Raw genomic sequence first — 23555 nt, 5'->3', positions numbered from 1 at the left:
GAATAGAAGCAATAAATGATTTCTCTTGATAATTTAGTTAAGCATTCTCTCACTGGAAATACCACCCCATTCACTTCAGCACCATACCAGAGAGTGAGCTAAAATAAAATAGACCAAGGAACAAATGAGAAATTTAATAACTATTTCTCTCCATTAAATTGTTCAGATTATTTTTGCTGAAACTTTGAGATAAATTCTTCCCCACTGATATTTTCTATTATAAAAGACAAACATTTCTTGAGTACCTAATGCATGTGGGCCTTTTCCATCTTTGTTAGGGTAAATCTTGTCCTAAGACCACTTTAAATCCTGTCTGGAAGGATTATGAATTTATATGGAGGGGCTTTTTTTAGAATAAAATAGCTCTTACACCATTTGCTTTGATTTTTGTTGTGGGGAATGAAGGAAATAAGGATTGAAGCTGCTGAAAGGCTTCACCTGGACAGTAACCCCCTGAAGTGGAGTGTGGCAGATGTTGTGCGGTTCATCAGATCCACTGACTGTGCCCCATTAGCAAGAATTTTCCTAGACCAGGTAATCACACTACCTATAATTTTTAGTAATATGTCTATTTAGCAAAGAACTATGGATGTAGTAGTCAACAATTTATTTACAAGTTTTAGGAAAAATGTTTTCATCCAAAAAAAAAGAAATTTAGTTCCCTTTGTAGGAGTGGAAAGATGATTAAAAGAAAAAAAAGTTATTTCTCCATAGTTGAAGGAGATTATTATTGCATTTCCATTTTTCCTAAGAATTTGGTTTCATTTCTTAAATATTTAAATGGCTTTAAATCAAGCATGCCATGCTTAATTGTAGTCATCTGTTTGACAATAATGATTTGCTTCTTTAAAAAAAATTAGCATCCATTTAGGCTCTAGAGTGGTGATCAGTTTTAAGGCAAGTTTGCTGAAACAAATGGTCAGTGGCTTTAAATAAATATTGAAATAAATTTTGTTTTGCAAATTGGGGAGGTTCAAAACTGAACATCTTTGAAGAGCTTACCAGGTTTTTATAAATGTTACAGCATAGAAAAACATTGAAGTTTATAGTTAATATTTTGTTTCAGATTTAAAGAGCCCTGTAGAAAGATGTTTCTTTTGGTATAACTAGTTGCCAGTTATAAGGCTAGTTAGTTTACTGAATTTCTGCTGAGCAGAAACTCTATAGAATGGATTCTCATCCTTGGTAAAACTTTAATTTATTAATTCTGAAGGTCCATTAGTATGGAGGCACATAAAAGGAAATGTGTGATACTTGTTTAAAGGAAAAAATTAATGAGAGGAAAGCACAGGGACTCTGATTTTAACAAAACAAAAGTGAACAGGGGCTGTCATGATCAAGCTGCCCAACTCATGTGCACATCATAGATAATTTGTATTTTGTGCCTTAACAGGAAATTGATGGGCAGGCCCTGTTGCTCCTTACCCTTCCCACTGTTCAAGAGTGCATGGACTTAAAATTGGGCCCTGCCATCAAACTTTGCCATCATATAGAGAGGATCAAGTTTGCTTTTTATGAGCAGTTTGCCAACTGAGAATGACAACCAAAGTGGGCTGGATCTTTGAAGCACAAACGCAGCGAATCCTTCTCCCTGCTCTACAAGTGGAGCTGAAATAGTCCTGGGCCTCTGGGCCCTATGGGTGTCGGCTTGCTCTCTTTGCACTTTCGGGGAAGGAGGAACCACACTGAGGAAGCAAAAACTACACAGACATGGCTCTCCTGCCAGTGGGAATGTGGACATCTCTCGTTCAGCAGATTGCAGTTTTTAAAAAACAAAGGTTGTGAGGAAAAGACTCATAAGAAGAATAAGCATTTCCAGTGGTGTGGACTGAAAACAAAGAATAATCTAGGCTGCTGGAAATCACCCTTTTGGTTGTTTTCATTCTGTTCCTTCCCATTGTAGATTGAACTTTGTTCTCTGCTTTCTCTTTCTTGGAAAGAGAGGACATAGCTTTAAGTCAGAACTGATTTGGGACTGTGCCTAAGGCGCATCAGTGCTTCATTGTCATTGTGTTTTTAAGCTTTTTTAAATTAAACAGTTAATTTTGGGGATGATTATGTGGCTCTAGGGTTTTGAATGTATAGTCACACTTTGATCCATTTTAAAATCTATTCTTAGGAGTTCCTTTGTTTACTACCTCTGTTGATCATTGAGCTTACAGCCATGTATGAGGGTTTTTGTATGGTACCACTTTTAAGATACAAGAACGCTAAAACTATGATAGAGTTGGGGAGGCGGGGGAGAAAACCACTGTTTACTTTGTTAAAAACGTGGGCACTTACACTGGTTCCTTAACTGACCTAATCTAAGAACTCTAGTCTTACTGTTCTCTATCTTGACTCAGCATGGGCTAGCTGTGTTAAATAGCATCACAAAGATTGTTGGTATCTCAGTTTAATTTCTCTCTCCCTATTAGTTCTCAGAGGGACTTCAGTGGCTTTTATTTTGTGTTTATTTTTCTCTAGAGTTGTTTTTCTACCTCCGTTTTATTTCTAGAGTCCTTACTTTGGGTGAAAATCAGTAGGTGTTCCTTGGACCCACAGTTAAGCCCTTTTCCCCTTTTTTCTAAGTGTCTCCAGGTAGATAGTGTAGAAGCACAGCAGAGAAAGTGTGTTTTGGGGGGATGATACAGAGCATGGAGTTTCTGTAGTGGTGTCCTCAGTGGCTGGATAGAGATTGAGAGGTGGTTAAGGATTCCAGAAACCTCTTTGCCTAGCCACGTTTACAATTTTCTTTGGTTAAACCTTAAAATTGAATGTAATCTGTAGTTTGAGGATTCCCACTTAGACAGCTTAGTGTTCTTTTAGGTGTTTCTTTTGACCCAGTTCAAGTTGACATAAAACTCCAGGCAAATTTTCACTTATGATTACACTGCTAGCTATTATAGAATAATAATACCATTTGCTGTACTGTTTCAGCCATGAGGAGTGAAGAAAGACACATATATAGGTTGCCTCCTTTAAACAGTTTGCTTTGCTGAGTGTTCCTTTTTATTATTATTATTATTATTATCATCATCATCTTAGTCATCTGCACATTTATAGCCTAATCATTCCTCCTCAAGATTTGAAACTGTTTTAAAACTGCAAACTGGGTAAATTCTAAACATCTATACAAATATAAGGTAATGTTATTACAGATTTAAACGATTGTGACTTTTTCATTTTCTCTCCCCTTCCTCCCCTCTGCCCCCCAAGCTGTTTTTATGGACATTGGCAAACAATTTGTAGTCTGGATCCTCTCTTCATAGGATAATTCATGAATCACCTTAACCCAAGCCCTCTAACCAAATCTTATGTTAATGCAGTAACTCTTTGCTTAAGTTACTACCAGATATATCTGGAAATAAGTTTCGTTTAAGTAAAAGATAATATGTTGAACTTACTCAGAGATCCTATTTTTAAAAATTTGATTAATTCTATGCCTATGGAAGAGAAGTATATATATGATCCTAGGGAACAATTAGCAGTAAACAGGTAGACTTTATGGGTGGTGGTGATGATCTTGCTTAATGAAATTTCCTGAAAGCTCAGCAGTCAAAGCACTAAGGCAAAAAGGGTCCCTTGAGGAAGATCAATGGAACAAAAAAAAAATTTGGAGTTAATGTTTAAAGCTTCACATTGTTATCTTATTTAGGAAAATGAATATTATTCCTATAAGAGGGAATTTACCAAATGCAATAACAATGAATACATTATGTTGTCTGTCTTTTGACTTCTTCAGAAACCACAGAATTTAGAACCAACTCCCTTCACAGATAAAACCCCTGAAAGGTGAAACACACAGCCCTAAGTAGTCTGTGATCTGGGTAGAGTTGGAGCCTAGCAGGCTTGTCTGTCTATACCATGATTATTCAAGCTCAGTTTTCTCTTAGAGAAAGGCTGACTCTAAATTGAACAAGTAAGTGGGATTTCTCTTAATATTTCTTGCATTTTCCTACTAAGATATAGTTTATCAGGCAGTTGTGTAACAGAATAATTATAAATTATATCCCCCCAGCTCCTACTTCCAGATATTACGTTAGAGAGGATAACTGTTTGGGAATTTGACACAGGGCATTTTTTAAAGTATAAAATTTGGATTCCACTTACCTCATAAAGCTGCTGGGGCTGGGCTGGATAGCAGTGACAGTCTGATTCCTGTTATGCTGACACAGACTTTAAGCCTGATAGTAACTCACCATGTTGGGGTAAAATGTTTGTATGTTGTACATAGATGCATGAACTTTGTTTTGTAGAGAAACCATCCTCTTAAATTTATGACAGGTACATTGTAAGGGGTCTGCATTTGTCTGGATTTCACCTGTAGTTGGCCCCACAGCCTGCCTGAGATCAGAAAGTTTTACATGACTAATTTTTCGCTCTGAGTTGACAAGCTTGGGAACAGGTTAATGGACTATATCATCCTCCTGGACCTTGAAAAGTTGTCTGACCAATATTAGTCTATTACTCTTTGTTAGTGTGCTAGGAAAACCTTTTGCTGCATACACAGACTTGCTGTAACATTTTGACTATATTTTCTGGGCTTCTGGGAACAATGCTATTTTTCTTTGTAAACCACCTTTATCCTTCTCATTTGAAGCAGAGTTGAAGTGGCTAATGCAGGGAATGCGGTTAATGTGGGCTTTTTACCTATCTGCCTTTCTTTAGCACTGTAGGTGGCTCCCAGCATCTATGTTACGGACATAGGAGGTCAGGGAAGAGTTCTTACCAACTCCTGGAAGAGCTGAGCTTCTCATGGATATTTATTGAATTATGATAGAGAGGCAGACATGGAAAACCAGTTCAGAACTTGGCCTTTATATATCTCTTCTCCTGGAAGTAAAATTATTCTCACCATGAGAGAGAGAGGGCATTGGACCATAGCTTCCTGAGAACTTGAATACATTTTACTGTCTAGTACCAATTCAGTCACTAAAGTGATACCTGAATATAGTTAAAAGCACTAGTAGGCCTTAGGTAGGGTAGGACTTAGAACTGTTCCCCTCTCTCAAGCCAAAAAGTGTTTCTGAGGGACACAGTACATTCAGGGAATCTAGATGGGGACATTAGGAAAACTGTCACAGGCACTTAAATGTACTTGGCACCTATCACCAAAGACTGTTCTACTTAATATACCATTTATTGGTTTGATTGGTTCTCACAGAAGAGAGCTGTTAGGAGGTTATTCTTGAAGGTGGAAACATACCCTGGGTTTGAACTCGGGTCCTATGTATTGGAGATGTTCTGTATGTGCACATGTGTGCAAATGCAAAAGTGGTCTGTGTTTGTAGGAAATGTGTTGGCCTTATGAAGACGACAGAGAAGGCATCACTAACAGAAATGAAGTATAAATATTGGTGGGGTCCAGGCACCCCCTTTTAAAATTTGAATTTCCTTGGTCCTGGATCAACTGTAAGCAACTGTGTGTCATGGTCATGGTGCTGGCTCAGAAACTCTGTAGGACAGAGAGCCTCCTGCAAAACCAAAAAGAAATGTCACTTTCCTACAATTATAATTCTTCCTTGACTTTATTTACTTGAAATGGTTTACTAGTAAATTTTGATGACTCTCACCCCTTATGTGAGAATGTTCATGCTTTGGGAATTTGAATTTATCCAAATAAGCTACTTGTGACTTGGAATTTTGATGTAAGAGTTTAATATGTAGTCCAAATGATCTGGTTCCAAGCCCACTCACTTGGAGTATTTTTCTCAGTACTTGTCCCAGGTAGCCTTGCTTCTGAGGGCAGCCTTAGGGATGAGGTGTAGAAGGTGGTGGGCAATAAATGCACTGCAGATTGTTTTGGGTTTGGGTTTGGGTTTGGGTTAAGGTGTTTAGGAATTCTGAGATTTCCACAAGAACCAGCAAAACCAGGAGCAGAGGGTTGAGGGGAATAGAGAAATAAAACTCTCTCCCCTTATGCCTTTGGTGACTTAACATACTCTTGAGTCTGACCTGGTGCTATGGCCTATCACAAAGGACTGTTTTAAAAGAGAAACAAGCCACAGCCTTGCAGGACAAGTCTTCAACACCAGCAGTGAAGTGCAGACCCTGAGCCAAGGGAAGCAAGAGTCTACCATTATTTTTGGAGTCAAAGGAGAATGCTAACAAATGAAATGGTGCCACCATTGCTGATGGGGATGCCTGTTCTCAGGATGTACAGAAACTCAGGTCTAAGGGTTTCTGCATACGTGGTTTATTCAATCTAATGGCATGACTTGCTTGGCAGAATGGAGGTGGACAAATAGTGCTGAATGGATGGGGCTAATCAAGTCACAAAGCAGTTGACTGAAGGAGGTTACAAACTTAGGCAAAGTTAAAGCTGGGTAGTCCCATAGCTCCTTTTGCAAGAGTCTCTGAGGAAGGTAGTTTGAATGTTTCCCTTGAGATTTTAAGTGCTCATTTCTTTTCCTCTCCCTTTCTTCCTTTCTTTTTTTTGGTTGAATATTCTCTAAAGACAATCAGAGGCCTGCCAGGGAGGGACTCCTGGCTGGTTCCAGCACTGTCCTTAGGCCTCTTTCTAATACTAACTCTTTGGAACTGATGCACTTTGTTTAATGTATTTCACACACACACACACACACACACACACACACACACACACACACACACACACACCCCTTTTTTTTTTTAACTGCTTGTTTGGAACCAAATGAAATGCTTATTGCATTGTATCCTTCCTGCTTGCTGTTTTTCCTCTTAATTTCAAAAGTTATTCATTGAAGATAAAGTACACTTAAGGAGAAATATGCGCAAGAATACCTATTAAAATAACTCCCATCAAATTTGATGGTATTAACTTCAAAGGATTAAAAAAAAAAAACTATTTTGGATGAATATTTTGCGTGGTTTTTTTTTTTCTTGGTAAATATGATTGTATATTAACTTGTGGTATGACAGTTTTACGTGGTTGTGAGAAAATTAAAACAGGTCTTAAGCTGTGTTTAACTTTAACTTCCTTTGTGCTGATTTGACAGTAAGGAAGACATTTTCTCCAGGTAAATTCTTCAAAACTCTTTCCAGTGGGGCCTCTGAGAATCATTTCTGAATGGATGAGAAAATTCCTTCCTAGTTTAATAAAATTCCAGAATTCTTCCCCCTCTGTTTCTGTCTCATTCTTTCCCCTCTGGATTTAGGTACTTTTTAAATTTTTTCAGTTCAGGAAAGCTAACAGAGAGTAGAATTTCGCCACAGTGACCTTGCTTCTAGCATTGGGGATTCTGCCCCTGGTCTTTGAAGACTGCTTCTTGTTCCTCTATGGAACTTAAGGATTCCTCCACATCTGGATGTGCAGAGCATTGCTTTGTCAGAAACTTCATTTTACAGTTCTATGTGGTTTTCCTTGAGCTTTCTGTGTTTTCAAGCAATTTGAAATCTCCTTATGCCCAACCACAATCTCTTCTGCTTTAAGGCATATCCTCTTGTTTGGTTCTCTCTGAACATGTACTGTTAACTGTTGAGCATCCTCATAACATCCCTCTTATACTTAAAGATGGTAATGAAGTTTAAATTTTCCCTTATCCATTTATTTTCTTAACCTGATTTTCTGTATTTGCCAATGGTCAATACTTGTGGAGAGTTTTTAACTTTATAAATTAAAGTTGTTTAAATTAAAAAGCATTTTGTTGCATGTTCTCTGTGCCAGGCATTATGTTGGATTCAAGAGTGAATAAAAACCAGTTCCTGCCCTCAGGAGGCTCACACTTAGCTGTGGGAGGGGAACGTGTATAGCCATCTAATTCAGCAGTCTGAAAATTTCCTAAGTGGAGTAGCAGACACAAGGTAATGTGGGGGACACAGAGAGAGAGGGAGATCAGGTACCCAAGGAGCAGGAGAAAGCATCCATGCAACTAGAATGCCATATAAAAAAAGGTACAGAGGTGTGAAAGTGTATTGTAAGAGAAGGGCTGGAGAATTGCATTTTTGTTCTCTGGATAGGTTAATAGTCCTGTTAATCAAGAAAGCTTTGGGATAACATTTAACCCTCTTATGTAATTGGAATTTCTTGGGGCTATTTTATAGGGAAAATTTTCCCTAGATATGGTATTTATTGTTCAACAAATGTAGCCCAATGTCAGCTGGACTTATATGTGTATGCTGCCATTATGTAGCAGGAAGGTCAGGGGCTCTAGAGCACCAAAAAGATGTGTCTAGAGAGAAGCCACGAGAGTAGGTGAGAGAATGGGGACCAGAGGCCCTAGTAGAGGCAGAGAACAGGTTCCAAGGAGTCAGAAAGGGTTAGATGGGAGTAAATGTTTGTGGGTAGGGGGATATTGGAGACTGGCAAATACCAACCATTTGACTTTCTCTCTCTTTTTTTTTTTTAAAGATGACCAGTAAGGGGATCTTAACCCTTGACTTGGTGTTGTCAGCCCCACTCTCCCCCAAGTGAGCAAACCGGCCATCCCTATATAGGGATCCGAACCCTTGGCATTGGTGTTATCAGCACCACACTCTCCCAAGTGAGCCGGGCTGGCCCCATTTGACTTCCGTTTGAGTCATGTTCAAAATGTTGTATCCCCTAAGTGAACAAGGCAGGTAGGTATTTGTGCACATCAAGTTTTCAGTATAAACCTGGCACATTTATAAATGAAAGTGATTGGATTGAAGTGACCATTCAAATTATGTTTATGGGGAAAAAATCTATTTGGGCCTTGATTAATGAATCTAGGATAAGCCTTTGGCCAGGGAAGTAGAAGGACGCTGAACGTCTGGGTTGGAAGCAAGAGGCCTGTGAGCAGTCTTAAAATTGTTTTCCTCAGTCACCTGCTTCAGAATAATCCAGGCTGCTTCAGAATACAGTAATCCAGAATAATCCAGATTGCAGATTATTGGGCTCCATTCCCAGAACTACTGAATCGGAAACCCTAAGGATGAAATCCAGGAATATTTTTAATAAATTCTCTAGGGTATAAGGGATATACCTTGGAGGGAGTAAGAATTTAGTCGCGGACTGTCTCTACTCCTGCCTCAGGGTCCTCGGGCTCTCATTGCCCGTTTGCGCAGCCCGGCTCACCTGGTCTGGCTACCTGCGGGAGGGGACCCACGGCCCCGCCCCCTCGCCCGGGTCGGAGCCCCGTCCCTAGCAGAGAGCAGAAGCGCCCAGGCCCGCCCCTACGCCGGGCCGGGCCAATCAGGCGCTGAGATCTCAGACGTCGGGTTACGCGCGGCGCCGAGTCGACCGCCGGGCGGAGGTACCGGCTCTTGGCTCGGCTCCTGGCTCCCGGCTCGGCTGGGCGGCCCGAGCAGGTAGCGAGGCCGGGCGGGCGGGCCGCGGTGCCCCGGGCCCCTTTCGCCAGGCCCGCCATGCAGGGCCACGCCGGGAACGCGAGCCGCGGACTGCCGGGCGCGCCGCCTTCCACTGTCGCGTCCGGGGCGGGCCGCTGTGAGAGCGGTGCGCTCATGCACAGTTTCGGCATCTTCCTGCAGGGGCTGCTCGGCGTCGTGGCCTTCAGCACATTGATGCGTGAGTCCGGGACCCCCGCCCCTCCTGAGACCCTGAGCTGCGAACCCTGGGCCCCGCTGCGCCTCGGGGACCCTCCTGCCCGAAGAGTTCAAGCCTGGGGACCCGGGCTCTTTGGCGGAGGTGCCTTCCGACCTCGCGAGCCCAGTCCGGGCATTCCCAGACTAGGAGGAGCCCTGACTCCAGGGTCTTTAGCCCCTCGCCTTGTGGATGAAGCCTCTAGCTAGGACTGACTCAACGCTTTTCCACCTTACACGTGTCTCCTCTGAGATGCCGGCCTAGAACTGCCCCCCACCCACCTTGTCATCGCGAGTTAAGGTTTCCCACTTTTCAGCCTGTAGCCATGACCCCCGAGGGTGGCACTCTTCTCTCTGCTCCTTCTCAAGGGCTCTTCTTAGCCTCCCTGTTGGGATTTCAATTTACGTCCCGAAATCCCCAGTCTGATGCTGAGCTTTTTTCTCCACCTCTTCAAGGATATACCATCTCCCTTCCCATTTAAATCCTGCTACCTTGCATCCCTCCCAATACCTGGAGTTTTAGGGCCGTGCATTCCCTTTCCCAGAACTACCCCCACCCTCCACCCCGCGGTCCTTCTCCCCCGGCTTTATTGTCTCTTTGGTCAGGGCAAGATCCACCCAGACTACCTTCTCCTTCAGTTCTCCTCCTTCCTCTTTTCTGTGTTCCTGAACAGACCCACCTGTTCCATCTCTGTCCCAAGCTTTCCTCATTGTCGCATCTCAAGTTTTCCTTAGCTGTTCCTTTTCCCAACCCACTTTTATTTTTATTATTTTTTTTTTTTCTTAAAAGATGACCAGTAAGGGGATCTTAACCCTTGACTCGGTGTTGTCAGCACCACACTCTCCCAAGTGAGCCACGGGCTGGCCCTTATTATTCATATTTTAAATTTTCCTTTTTTTTCCTTGAAACTTGGGCAACCTAGTGACTTAATGGAGAAGGAAACTCAGAAGGTCTGGGGAAGTCTCAGAGTCGCTGTTCTAGGTCACCAGGGACCCTTCTTTAGGACTTTCGTAATGAAGAAGGAAGCCCCATATGGCCTTTCTGGAAAACTAGAAGTTCCATCCTTTTGTCATGTGTGCTGGGGGGTTGGTGGGGTTGGTGGGGGGGTGGGTTCTGTTGTTAGTGCACATCCTCTCCCTTATTAAAGTCATGAGAAGCTACGTTTGGCCTGTAGGCCTAGGAGAGCCCCTGCCTGTGATTGTGTTTTGGGGGAAGTAAAGGTTATAAATATTTGTATAGAGACATAAATTCTAAAAATGACTTTTTCTCAGTACTTCCCTACTATGCTCACATGGATAGAGTGGTGAGTTCCTGCAGAAAGCCTGCTCCTCTGTACAGGGAGGGATCCTGCAGTTGTGTGCATATGTCTTGTAAGATCCAGCTGCTGGAGTGGCCTTCTTGTTTGTTTATAACATGGGGTTTCTTTGGGTGAACTTTCCCCACTGTTAGGTAACCCTGGAGAGGCTCTGATCTTGGGCACCACTTTCTTTTGGTTGCCTGGCCTTGATAAGTCTTGCAACAAGTGCCCAACTGTATATGCTTGCCACTTTTTCTTTCCTTTTTAGTCCCTATTTGCTTTGCTGTTTTCTCCACTGAACAAATACTCACTTGTTCCCACAGTAATGATTTGTGACAACTTAACCAAAGTCAGCTGCTGCCTTCGGTGCGTGTACTGTACATGTGTTTTCAAGACATTGTCAGTGGGTCTTTACTCCACTCCTCTATTCTCCAGCCGGCCTTCCTTTCTCTCTAAAGGGACTGTAGGTTTAACTTTTATTTGTTCCCTAATCTGAAATTTCTTAGCCTAGCTCTGGCTGTTCTCATGTGGGTTTGATTGATGCTGATGGCCCAGCTTATGCCTTAGGGTTTAACACGTGATTCAGAGAGAAATGTGATTATGACAGGGCAGAGTTGTTTGCAGCTGAGAAGTGTGCTGGGTTGAATGTGTTCAGAGTGGCGATGCTGGCCCTGCAAGTCTTCAGGGACACACTTCATTACTTAATCTTCATTCAGTGTGAGCACATGCACAAATCCCACTGTGATTGATACTTTCTATGTGCAAAGACTGGACTAGAAAGTAGACTTTTACTGTGTGTAGCACTTGACCTGTAAGGAGCTTGTGGAAATGGCTGGTAGGTCCTGGGATGATAGGGTAGGAGTGAGAGGAAGAAGAGTTGGAAAGGCTAGAGCTGTGTCTGCCCTGGACACAGAAATGGAGATTTCTGAGAGCATCATCCCTCTACCTTGAAGCAGACAGAGCAGGCGAAGGTGACAGGACTTGGGAGCTAGACCAGAAGAATCCCACTGACTGGGACCCAGTCAGGGAAGTGCCTTTCTTATCTCTCAGATTCCTTGATCCTGTTGAAATAAAACTGTGAGGCTTTTCCTTTTTGAACTGCTAGGAAGAGGAGGAAACCTCTGAGGGGCTGCTTTACACTTTGGAATGGACCTTGCTGGGGAAAAGGAAAGTGGGTAGAGGGGTCTCATGGAAGTACATCTGCACACTATTTGGCTTTGTCCTAGCATTTTAGTCTGTCTAGTCACAGAGTGTGCTTGTCAGTCTGGCGGAGCTGTTGGGAGGGGAATCTGGCAGGGAAGGGCTCCAGCGGTGAGTGTCTACCTTGCAGCCCTTGAGAGAGGGAGGTCTTGGTTTGTTAAGATGAGGCTGCTCCATCCTTCATCAATTCCATCATTTTCTTCTTCAGGTTTATTTTAAATACCAGTCAGTCTCTTCTGAGCAGTTTAAGCTAGCAGTCCGTATCCTCTTTGAGGTCACATTCTTGTCTGTTCCAGGTACTTACATCTCCCTAGGTGGTGAGCTCAGTGCCTCGCTTCTTGGATGCGTCCCCAGTTCTGACGGCAAGTACTGTTCGCTTTTCCTGCTGCACCAGCTCTGTTCTATAGGATGGACCCACTTCTCTGTCAGACAAGCTGTCAGGTCATTTTCCTCACTCCATATTCCTGGTTTCAGTGAATCCTCAGACCACTGTCTTTACATTACTTTTTCTACCTAGAGAATCACTTTTTTCTCCACTGATAAGTTGCTGTGTTTTTTACCTCGAGTTTTGGCCTGGAGGAAGATTTCTCACATGTATTAATGTCTCCGGGGAGGATTTTGGTTCTCATAAGGATTTCTCATTCTGGTACTTTGATAGACTTCTTGCTTTACTGTGTGGGGGTGTACAGACCATCTCAGTCTGGGCAGTTGAGGGTGTGTATGCCAGGTCATACGTGTAACCTATACTTAAAGCCACCATCTCCAGGCATGTCCCAATGTCAGCATACCTTGTTAAGGTGGTAGGCTTTCTGGAGGATCCAGCTAAAGTACCCTCTGTTTACAATGAAAGCTGAACAAACTTAGGCAAGCTGGTGAAGGTACTTGCCACTCTGGGTTTTCTGGGATGTCACTGAAATCTACTGGGTATCTTCATAGAAAAAGACACTTTAAAATAGGACACTTTGTCATGATCTGCCTGCTGAACAGTTTCTCATTTTGGTGGCTTTGTCTGTAGTCTGGGACTTAATGAAGTTGCTCAGAGTAGAGTTGCAGCAGAACAGAGCTGAGCAGTCCTGGAGCTCAGCAAAATGTTCCAGTGCAGGGTAGTTGCCCAGCTGTCAGCCAAAGGTCAGTATTGGCCTGTGTGTGTGTGTGTTGGCATTTGGGACATGTGAGTGCAAAGCAAACTTCACCCTCCTTCACCATGTGCAGTCATGGTTCTGGGCCGAAGTGTAGACAGAATTGGTTTTTAACAAAACAAGCATTTTGAGAGCTTGGATAGATCTGCCTGCCTATTTTCATGTTACAGATATGGGGACTAGCCAGCTGGGAGAAATGTGTCAGTATTTTTACAAAAACACTACTGGCATTGAAAAGTGATAACTTTTTTCCTGTGGCTTTTTTACTTTTTTCAAAGTAATCTCACAGAAGAGTCCTGGGTATTTTCTCTTGTGGTGAACTGGCTTCCCTGTGTGCTCTGTGCAAACATGCTCATGTTGGCACAGCCTCTCCTTCCATCACCTTGCCCCACCTCAACCCATTTTTTATCTTAAAAAATGTCAAACATAGAAAAGATGAAAACTTTGAACACCTGTCTACTCTCTGGCTAGATCTAGCAATTCTTCACCTGTTGCCACATTTGCTTTATCTTTCTGTGGTTGTTTTTTTCTGGATAAGCCATTTGAAGGTAAGTTGCAACCAGCATCATACTTTATCCCTAAATACTTTAGCTAAGTCTCCTAAAAATAAGTACAGACTCCTGCATAACCACAGTTTCATCATCACACCTAAGAGAATGAATAATAACTCCTTTGTATCATCTAATGTCCAGTTCATATTCACATTTTCCCAAATGTCACACATCTTTTATAGCTGGAGTTTTTAAAAACTGATATCCAGTCAAGGTCCACACATTGCATTTGGTTGTGTTCCTTTTTTTTTTTTTTTTAAAGATGACCAGTGACCGGTAAGAGGATCTTAACTCTTGACTTGGTGTTGTCAGCCCCACGCTCTCCCAAGTGAGCTAACCAGCCATCCCTATATAGGGATCTGAACCCGTGGCCTTGGTGTTATCAGCACCACACTCTCCCAAGTGAGCCACGGGCCGGCCCTTGTTTATGTTTTAAGTCACTTTTACTTCTAGAAGAATCTCCCCCTGCACGTACGCTTTTTTTTTTTTTTTAAGTGATATTGAGTTTTTGAAGAGTCCTCACTGGTTGTGGTATAAAGAGTCCCGCGTTCTGCAGTTGTCAGGGTGTTTCCTTGTTCTGTTATCTGAGTTGTTTCACTTACCCTCGTGTTTCCTGACTTTTGTGTGGAGGAGCAGTTAGATTCAGATTTTTATGGTAAGAGCACTCCATAAACGGTGCTGTGTATTTCACAGTACATCCCACTGGGAGGCAGGTGACATCAGGCTGTCCCGCTATCAGTGATATTAAGGTTGATTACTTGTTGGTGGAGGGGGAAGACCTCTCCATCTCTTCCTTGTAAAAGTACGTTTTCCCCTTGGCAATTAATAAATGATCTCTGTGGTGGTGATACTTGGAGACTGTGTGAATAACCTGTCCCCTAGTGACGTTTCACCCAGTGATCACCTCTTCCTGGTCAAATAATGAAATACAGTGATGGCTGAATTGGAGCTGGAGGTCATGAGAGAAGACACCTGTCTCTGGGCCCAGCACCCAACACACACTGTATAAATGTCTGGAGTGCCAGCCCAGGCAAAGAAGAATGTTCCTTTTTTTCTGTCCCAGGCTGGTATTATGCCTAAGGGGGAAAGTAGTGCAGCCAGTGTTAGCACGCTGGCTGGGTCAGGGCTTTTATTTTTACAAAGTTTTCAGGTTTTCTAAATGCTGACTCATTTGGTAGCATTTATCCATAATGGTTGATCTAGTGCATTATTTATAATATAACTTCATTAATTTAGGACAAAATCAGGGCAAGAGGGAATTGTCTGAATGAGGGGGCAATCTGAGTTGTAGAATAATTTCATCAAATGCATTTTTTAAACTTCTGAATACCTCTGTTGGCCAAGTGTTGCCCTGTAGGAGCCTGTCAAGCTTCTGCTGCTTTAATGATCTGTTTAAAATCCTTTGCAATTAGTGTAATATTTGCATGAATGGGTTGGCCAGTTAGCTCAGTTGGTTAGAGAGCCATGTGGATAACCCCAAGAGCTAGGGTTCAATCCAGCTGCTAAAAAATAAAGTAAAGGAACAAATATATATTTGCATGAATATGAAGTCATGTTGAAAGAGTTTTACAAATGGTTAAAAATAGCAGGATCCCTGGCTCTGGATCCAGTCTGACCAGGCTTCCATTTCTGCTGCCACATAGTGCCCTTGAGCAACCTCTGTATTTCTTGAAATTTCAGTTTCCTCCCCAGTAAAATGGGGATAGTAACTTCTCTTTTCTGGGGCTGTGTGGGTTAGAAAGAACTACTATAAAAGAAGCTGGATTAGTGTCAGGCACATGTTAGGCCCTTCCATGGGTATGGGTGGGGGTGATGGCATCATCTTTGTGATTACAGTATTTGCATTCATGAGTCCGTTGAAGAGCGTTTCACAAGTGCTTAAGTAACTCGATTTCTGAATTAGGTTAAACATTTCCCTTTCTTTCTTGTTTACACAATGTCTTTACCTGTAGCTCTCTTCATAGAGTGCACAATAGTAAAACACTTTAATCATAAAAAAACTCACCAGCCATCAAGGTGAGTATGAATTCCAAATTAGCATGTACCAAAAGCAGGCAGCTTGGGAAAGATAAAGCTTCGTTTACCTCTTTCTTGTATTTTTACCTCGTATTTTGAGAGGGCAATGGGTGGACTGGGGCTGCCCCACTTCCAGGTGACGAACCTGCATCCCAGTCACTGGGTTTATTTAGCCCCAGGTCCCATAATAGTAAGTGTGGCACTGGCTTCTAGAGCCAGCTTTGTTCCTGCAGATTGCTCTTTACTGAGTCTCCAGTGTGCCAGCCCTGTGCTCAGTGCTTGATGTACTCGCAGGAACCCTGTAAGGAAGGGGTTATTTATATTTTATAAACAAGGACAGTGAACAGGCCAAGTGTCTTGTACAAGGTCTCCTGGTTAGTAGGAGGTCTTCAAACTCAAAAACACTCTTAGCTATTTCCCTGTCCCTGCTTTTTTTTTTTTTTTTAATTTAATTTTGTCGATATACATTGTGGCTGATTATTGCTCCCCATCACCAAAACCTCCCTCCCTTCTCCCTCCCCCCTACCCCCCAACAATGTCCTTTCTGTTTCCTTGTTGTATCAACTTCAACTAATTGTGGTTGTTATATCTTCTTCCCCCCCCCGTTTTGTGTGTGTGTGTGTGTGTGTGTGTGTGTGTGTGTGTGTGAATTTACATATTAATTTTTAGCTCCCACCAATAAGTGAGAACATGTGGTATTTCTCTTTCTGTGCCTGACTCGTTTCACTTAATATAATTCTCTCAAGGTCTATCCATGTTGTTGCAAATGGCAGTATTTCATTTGTTTTTATAGCTGAGTAGTATTCCATTGTGTAGATATACCACATTTTCTGTATCCACTCATCCGATGGACATTTGGGCTGGTTCCAACTTTTGGCTAATGTAAAGAGTGCTGCGATAACATTGGGAAACAGGTATACCTTCGACTTGATGATTTCCATTCCTCTGGGTATATTCCCAACAGTGGGATAGCTGGGTCGTATGGTAGATCCATCTGCAATTGTTTGAGAAACCTCCATACCATTTTCCATAGAGGCTGCACCATTTTGCAGTCCCACCAACAATGTATGAGAGTTCCTTTTTCTCCGCAGCCTTGCCAGCATTTATCGTTCAGAGTCTTTTGGATTTTAGCCATCCTAACTGGGGTGAGATGGTATCTCAATGTGGTTTTGATTTGCATTTCCCGGATGCTGAGTGATGTTGAGCATTTTTTCATATGTCTGTTGGCCATTTGTATATCTTCCTTAGAGAAATGCCTACTTAGCTCTTTTGCCCATTTTTTAATTGGGTTGCTTGTTTTCTTCTTGTAAAGTTTGAGTTCCTTATATATTCTGGATATTAATCCTTTGTCAGATGTATATTTTGCAAATATTTTCTCCCACTCTATTGGTTGTCTTTTAACTCTGTTAATTGTTTCTTTTGCTGTGCAGAAGCTTTTTAGTTTGATATAATCCCATTTGTTTATTTTTCCTTTGGTTGCCCGTGCTTTTGGGGTCGTATTCATGAAGTCTGTGCCCAGTCCTATTTCCTGAAGTGTTTCTCCTATGTTTTCTTTAAGAAGTTTTATTGTTTCAGGGTGCATATTTAAATCCTTAATCCATTTTGAGTTGATTTTAGTATACGGTGAGAGGTATGGATCTAGTTTCATTCTCCTGCATATGGATATCAGGTTATCCCAGCACCATTTGCTGAAGAGGCAGTCCCTTCCCCAGTGAATAGGCTTGGTGCCTTTGTCAAAGATCAGATGGCAGTAAGTGTGTGGGTTGATTTCTGGATTCTCTATTCTATTCCATTGGTCAGTGTGTCTGTTTTTATGCCAGTACCATACTGTTTTGGTTATTATAGCTTTGCAGTATAGCTTAAAGTCAGGTAGTGTTATGCCTCCAGCTTTATTTTTTTTGCTCAGCATTGCTTTGTCTATGCGTGGTCTTTTATTGTTCCATATAAATGACTGGATAGTTTTTTCCATTTCTGAGAAAAATGTCTTTGGAATTTTGATGGGGATTGCATTGAATTTGTATATCACTTTGGGTAGTATGGACATTTTCACTATGTTGATTCTTCCAATCCAAGAGCATAGGATATCTTTCCATCTTCTTGTATCCTCTCTAATTTCTCTCAGCAGTGGTTTGTAGTTCTCATTATAGAGATTTTTCACCTCCTTGGTTAACTCAATTCCTAAGTATTTTATTTTTTTGGTGGCTATTGTAAATGGGCAGGCTTTCTTGATTTCTCGTTCTGCATGTTCACTATTGGAGAAAAGAAATGCTACTGATTTTTGTGTGTTGATTTTGTATCCTACTACTGTGCTGAAATCATTTATCAACTCCAAGAGTTTTTTTGTAGAGGTTTTAGGCTGTTTGATATATAGGATCATGTCATCTGCAAACAGGGACAGTTTGACTTCATCTTTTCCAATCTGGATGCCCTTTATTTCCTTCTCTTCTCTGATTGCTCTGGCTAGTACTTCCAACACTATGTTGAATAGGAGTGGTGAGAGTGGGCATCCTTGTCTAGTTCCTGTTCTTAAAGGAAAAGCTTTCAGCTTTTCCCCATTCAGGATGATATTGACAGTGGGTTTGGCATATATGGCTTTAATTATGTTGAGATACTTTCCCTCTATACCTAACTTATAGAGGGTCTTTGGCATGAATGAGTGCTGAACTTTATCAAATGCTTTTTCAGCATCTATAGAGATGATCATATGGTCCTTGTGTTTGATTTTATTAATATGGTGTATCACATTTATTGATTTGCGTATGTTGAACCAACCTTGCATCCCTGGGATGAATCCCACTTGATCGTGATGAATAATTTTTCGTATGTGTTGCTGTATTCTGTTTGCTAGTATTTTAGTGAGGATTTTTGCATCTATATTCATCAAGGATATCGGCCTGTAGTTTTCTTTTTTGGTTATATCTTTACCTGGTTTTGGTATCAGGATGTTGTTTGCTTCATAGAATGAGTTTGGGAGATTTGCGTCCGTTTCAATCTTTTGGAATAGTTCGTAAAGAATCGGTGTCAATTCCTCTTTGAATGTTTGGTAAAATTCTGCTGTGAATCCATCTAGTCCTGGGCTTTTCTTTGTTGGGAGCCTTCTGATAACAGCTTCAATCTCCTTTATTGTTATTGGTCTGTTCAAATTTTCTACGTCTTCACGGTTCAGTTTTGGGAGCTTGTGTGTGTCCAGAAATTTATCCATTTCCTCCAGATTTTCAAATTTGTTGGTGTATAGTTGTTTATAGTAGTCTCGAATGATTCCTTGTATTTCAGATGAATCAGTTGTAATATCGCCTTTTTCATTTCTGATTTTTGTTCTTTGAGTCTTCTCTCTTCTTTTTTTTGTAGCCATGCTAATGGTTTGTCAATTTTATTTATCTTTTCAAAAAACCAACTTTTTGATTCGTTGATCTTTTGAATTGTTTTTTGGTTTTCAATTTCATTCAGTTCTGCTCTGATCTTAATGATTTCTTTCTGTCTGCTAACTTTAGGTTTGGATTGTTCTTGTTTTTCTAGTTCTTTAAGGTGAAGTGTTAGGTTGTTCACTTGCCATCTTTCCATTCTTCTGAAGTGAGCGTTTAATGCAATAAATTTCCCCCTCAATACTGCTTTTGCAGTATCCCACAGGTTTTGGTATGATGTATCATTGTTTTCATTAGTTTCAATAAATTTTTTGATTTACTGCTTGATTTCTTCTTGGACCCATATGTCATTAAGTAGAATGCTGTTTAATTTCCATGTGTTTGTATAGTTTCCAGAGTTTCATTTGTTGTTAATTTCTAGTTTTAATCCATTGTGGTCTGAGAAGATACATGGGATAATTCCAATTTTTTTGAATTTATTGAGACTTGATTTGTGACCTAATATGTGATCTATCCTGGAGAATGATCCTTGTGCTGATGAGAAGAATGAATATTCTGAGGTTGTTGGGTGGAATGTTCTGTAGATATATGCCAATTCCAATTGGTCTAGAGTCTTGTTTAGATCTTGTGTTGCTCTACTGATTCTTTGCCTAGATGATCTGTCTAATATTGACAGTGGGGTGTTCAGGTCCCCTGCTATTATGGTATTAGTGTCTATTTCCTTCTTTAGGTCTAATAGAGTTTGTTTTATAAATCTGGCTGCTCCAACATTGGGTGCGTACATATTTATGATTGTTATGTCTTCTTGATGGATCAGTCCTTTTATCATTAAGTAGTGTCCCTCATTGTCTCTTTTTATGGTTTTTAGTTTAAAGTCTATTTTGTCAGATATAAGAATAGCTACTCCAGCTCGTTTTTCTTTTCTGTTTGCATGGTAAATCTTTTTCCATCCTTTCACTCTTAGTCTGTGTGAATCTTTATGGGTGAGGTGGGTCTCTTGTAGGCAGCATATAGTTGGGTCCTCCTTTTTGATCCAGTCAGCCAGTCTGTGTCTTTTGATTGGGGAATTTAAGCCTTTTACATTAAGAGTTGTTATTGAAAAGTGTTGATTTATTCCTAGCATTTTATTGGTTGTTTGGTTGTCTTAGGTGTCTTTTGTTCCTTGCTTTCTGATTTACTGTTTGGTTTCTGTGTTTGTTGGTTCCTTAGGTTGTAGATAGCGTTTTTGTTTGCTTGTTTTCTCTTCATGAATGCCATTTTTATTATACTAGTGGGTATTGATTTTTCTTGGGTTTTTATGGCAGTGGTAGTTATTTTTCAGGAACCAAACCCAGTACTCCCTTGAGGATTTCTTGTAAGGGTGGTCGTGTGGTAGTGAACTCCCGCAGTTTTTGTTTGTCTGAGAAATATACTATTTGCCCTTCATTTAGGAAGGATAGCCTTGCAGGGTAGAGTATTCTTGGCTGGCAATCTTTGTCTTTTAGTATTCTGAAAATATCATCCCATTCCTTTCTAGCTTTTAGGGTTTGTGATGAAAAGTCTGATGTTAGCCTGATTGGGGCTCCCTTATAGGTGATTTGACGCTTCTCTCTTGCAGGTTTTAAGATTCTCTCTTTGGGGCCGGCCCGTGGCTCACTCGGGAGAGTGCGGTGCTGATAACACCAAGGCCCCGGGTTCGGATCCCATATACGGATGGCCGGTTCGCTCACTGGCTGAGCGTGGTGCTGACAACACCAAGTCAAGGGTTAAGATCCCCTTACTGGTCATCTTTAAAAAAAAAAAAAAAAAAAAGATTCTTTGTCTCTGAGCTTTGCCTATTTGACTATGACATGTCTTGGAGAAGGCCTGTTTGGGTTGAATACATTTGGAGACCGTTGAGCTTCCTGGATCTGAAGATCTGTGACTTTTCCTATACCTGGGAAGTTTTCTGCCACTATTTTGTTGAATATGTTTTCAATGGAATCTCCATTTTCCTCCCCTTCTGGAATACCCATGACTCGGATATTTGAGCGCTTAAGGTTGTCTGATATCTCTCTCAGATTTTCTTCCATGTCCTTGATTCTTTTTTCTTTCTTTTTTGTCTGCTTGTGTTATTTCAAACAGCCCATCTTCAAGTTCAGAGGTTCTCTCTTCAACTTCCACAAGCCTGCTGGTTAAACTCTCCGTTGTGTTTTTTATTTCGCTGAATAACTTCTTCAGTTCAGCAAGTTCTGCTACATTTTTTTTCAGGACATTGATTTCCTTGTACATTTCCTCTTTCAGATCCTGTATACTTTTCCTCATTTCATCATGATGTCTAGCTGTGTTTTCTTGTATCTCATTCAGTTTCCTTAGAATTATCACTCGAAATTCCTTGTCAGTCATTTCAAGGGCTTCTTGTTCTATAGGATCTAGAGTTTGAGATTTATTAACTTTTGGTGGTGTACTTTCTTGATTTTTTGTATTTCTGGTATCTTTTTTTGGATGTTTATTCATTGTGGCAGGGGGTTTCACAGTCCACCGGTTTGAGACTAATGAATAACTAGGATGTTGCTATGGTTGCCACTTTTGTATGGCTACCTCCGTGGCTGCTCAGTTGGCCTCTAGTGCCTTGTGTGTGTGGTTGCCTCGGGTCTTGGGCTTCTCTGGGGAGCCACCTTTCTGGTCAGCTTGGACTCTGCTGGGCCACTGGATCACGTACCACAGGGTGTGTGATCGCTGTTGAGCTTTCACTTCCTGTGCAGGACTTCTCCCTGTTCTGTGTGCTCTGGCCCAGGCTGTTGGATCGTGCAGTGGCGACCCCACAGGATTTGTGGTTTCTGTCGAGTCTCCGCCTCCCTGGCCGCACGTCTCCCCACTCTGTGTGCACTGTGCTGAGCTGGGGCGTGTCTTCTGCACCCCTCATCTATCAGCTGGGCCTTCAAGACCCTGCTCGGCACCGCCTCGCCCAGGAAGTCTACCAGGTTTCTGCTAGGCACAGATGACCGGTCGCTCTAGGTACCTTTGTAGCACTGTGTAGATCTTTCTTGGGACTTGTTCACCTTTGTATCCCCCCGGTATAAACCGAGTCTAGCGCCCGCCTGCAGCCAGCTCTCCGGCAGGTTCAAGCGAACCTGGGAACTCTCCTACCACACTATTCCCAACCAGAAATTGGTTAAGCTTTTTTCCGAACTGGTGGCCGCAGAGATGGTATCTGCCTCCCAGTAACAGAAACTTTACCGGGGGCCGGAGTCCAGTGTGTGGTGGAGTGAAAGTCGGCCCGCCCGTACTTCCTTGCCCTCCCAACACTGGCCGGGGACGCCCCACACCACCTACCCGCCAGAGAACCGCGGAGGGAGTGGGAGGGGAGGCCAGCCCACAGGCTCCGGAAAGCCCCGCGCCGGGCCAAGCAAGTGGGAAGGCTCAGTGACGGCCGAGCCGGGCGGAGCTGCCAGCACCTGGGAAAATGGAGGCAGCCCCGGGGCGGTGAGTGGCCTGGTGATGCAGGCGGGAGCCGGGTGGGCATCAGCCCCCCAAACAGGGCTGGTCCAGGGGTCACTCACAGGGTTGTGCCAGGTCGGGCACTCACTCTCTGCCTCTGGTTTGCCGCCTTCCCCGTTCTCGGCCGCTGCCGCCTCGGGCTGTTCAGTCGCGGTGCGGCTCGGGCGCTCCCAGGAATCTTCTTTAATGCCAGCCTGAAACCTCGAATCCTGAATAGGGCAGCTGGCCGCCTTCAGCGTGGCCCCGGCCTCCGGGATCCTGTCTGCATCCACAGCAGCCCTGGCGCCGTGTTCCCTGTTTCGAGACTCGCTTTTGCAGCTAAGAAACAGTTCTTTTCCTGCTCCACACTTCAAAGCTGTTGCCTGTAAATGAGGCAGCCTCTCCTGCCGAGGGCAAAGTCTCCCTGCCTTTTTTTACCCCTCTTTCCACACAGGTGTACTTTCTGGTTACTCTGTATCTATAGCTACCTCACCTCATTTTTTCCTGTCTAAACAATTCTGATATTCTTTCTTAATAATTATTTTTTATGGTCAAAATATTATTTTATGGCTATTGATAACATTACAAATATAAATTTGGAATGACTTGCCAATCATTTCATGCATATATGACTTACATCTTAGGCTTGCTTTTTTGGCCTGGGCCTTTGTGAAGGTTTTCCTTAGCTGTGCAAAGGATGAAGATCCTACCCTTGGGCTGAGGTCTAGTGTCTGAGGTGGAGGCACCGCCCCGACTCCCCACCCCAGAGCAGCTGAGGAGAGGAGTACAGTGTTCATTTATTAACTGGTGAGGAAGGATTTCTGGGCCCTGAGTGGTTTCAAGTTACCTGCTGATTTTCGCAGAATTTGTTTCCCTAATGCTATCTGACTTTAAGGAGAGTCGTTAGCAGTCTTAAGAGTTATCCTTTTCCTCATACATGCATAGAAGTAGTCAGTGAGTCTCTTTTAGATTACTCCACTGATAGAAAAGTTATCCATCTAATCCTGGGTTTTTCAACTAGGTGCTATTGGCATTTTGGACCACATAATTCTTTGTTGGGGGGGGCTATTTTTTCCTCTGTAGGACATT

The 23555-nt window shown here is 42.3% G+C and overlaps 2 protein-coding genes across 6 annotated transcripts in view; both read left to right on the top strand.

Annotated features, from left to right (window-relative positions):
• Window positions 1–3278, top strand: part of SFMBT1 (Scm like with four mbt domains 1) — a 142849-nt gene extending 139571 nt beyond the window's left edge. For all 5 annotated transcript variants that reach the window (XM_063114064.1, XM_063114065.1, XM_063114067.1 and 2 more), the window contains 2 exons: window positions 406–534; window positions 1394–3278. In XM_063114064.1, coding sequence (XP_062970134.1) covers window positions 406–534; window positions 1394–1534 — 270 coding nt within the window. In that variant the 3' untranslated portion in view covers window positions 1535–3278. The remainder of the gene's footprint in view (window positions 1–405; window positions 535–1393) is intronic.
• A 5927-nt stretch (window positions 3279–9205) lies between these two features.
• Window positions 9206–23555, top strand: part of STIMATE (STIM activating enhancer) — a 61198-nt gene continuing 46848 nt past the window's right edge. The window contains exon 1 of the mRNA XM_063115355.1: window positions 9206–9448. Coding sequence (XP_062971425.1) covers window positions 9289–9448 — 160 coding nt within the window. The 5' untranslated portion in view covers window positions 9206–9288. The remainder of the gene's footprint in view (window positions 9449–23555) is intronic.

The sequence above is a fragment of the Cynocephalus volans genome, chromosome 11 (genome assembly GCF_027409185.1).
Source record: "Cynocephalus volans isolate mCynVol1 chromosome 11, mCynVol1.pri, whole genome shotgun sequence".
Classification (NCBI taxonomy): domain Eukaryota; kingdom Metazoa; phylum Chordata; class Mammalia; order Dermoptera; family Cynocephalidae; genus Cynocephalus; species Cynocephalus volans.
The sequence above is the reverse complement of the archived record's forward strand: the minus strand, read 5'-3'. Positions and strand labels throughout refer to the sequence as shown.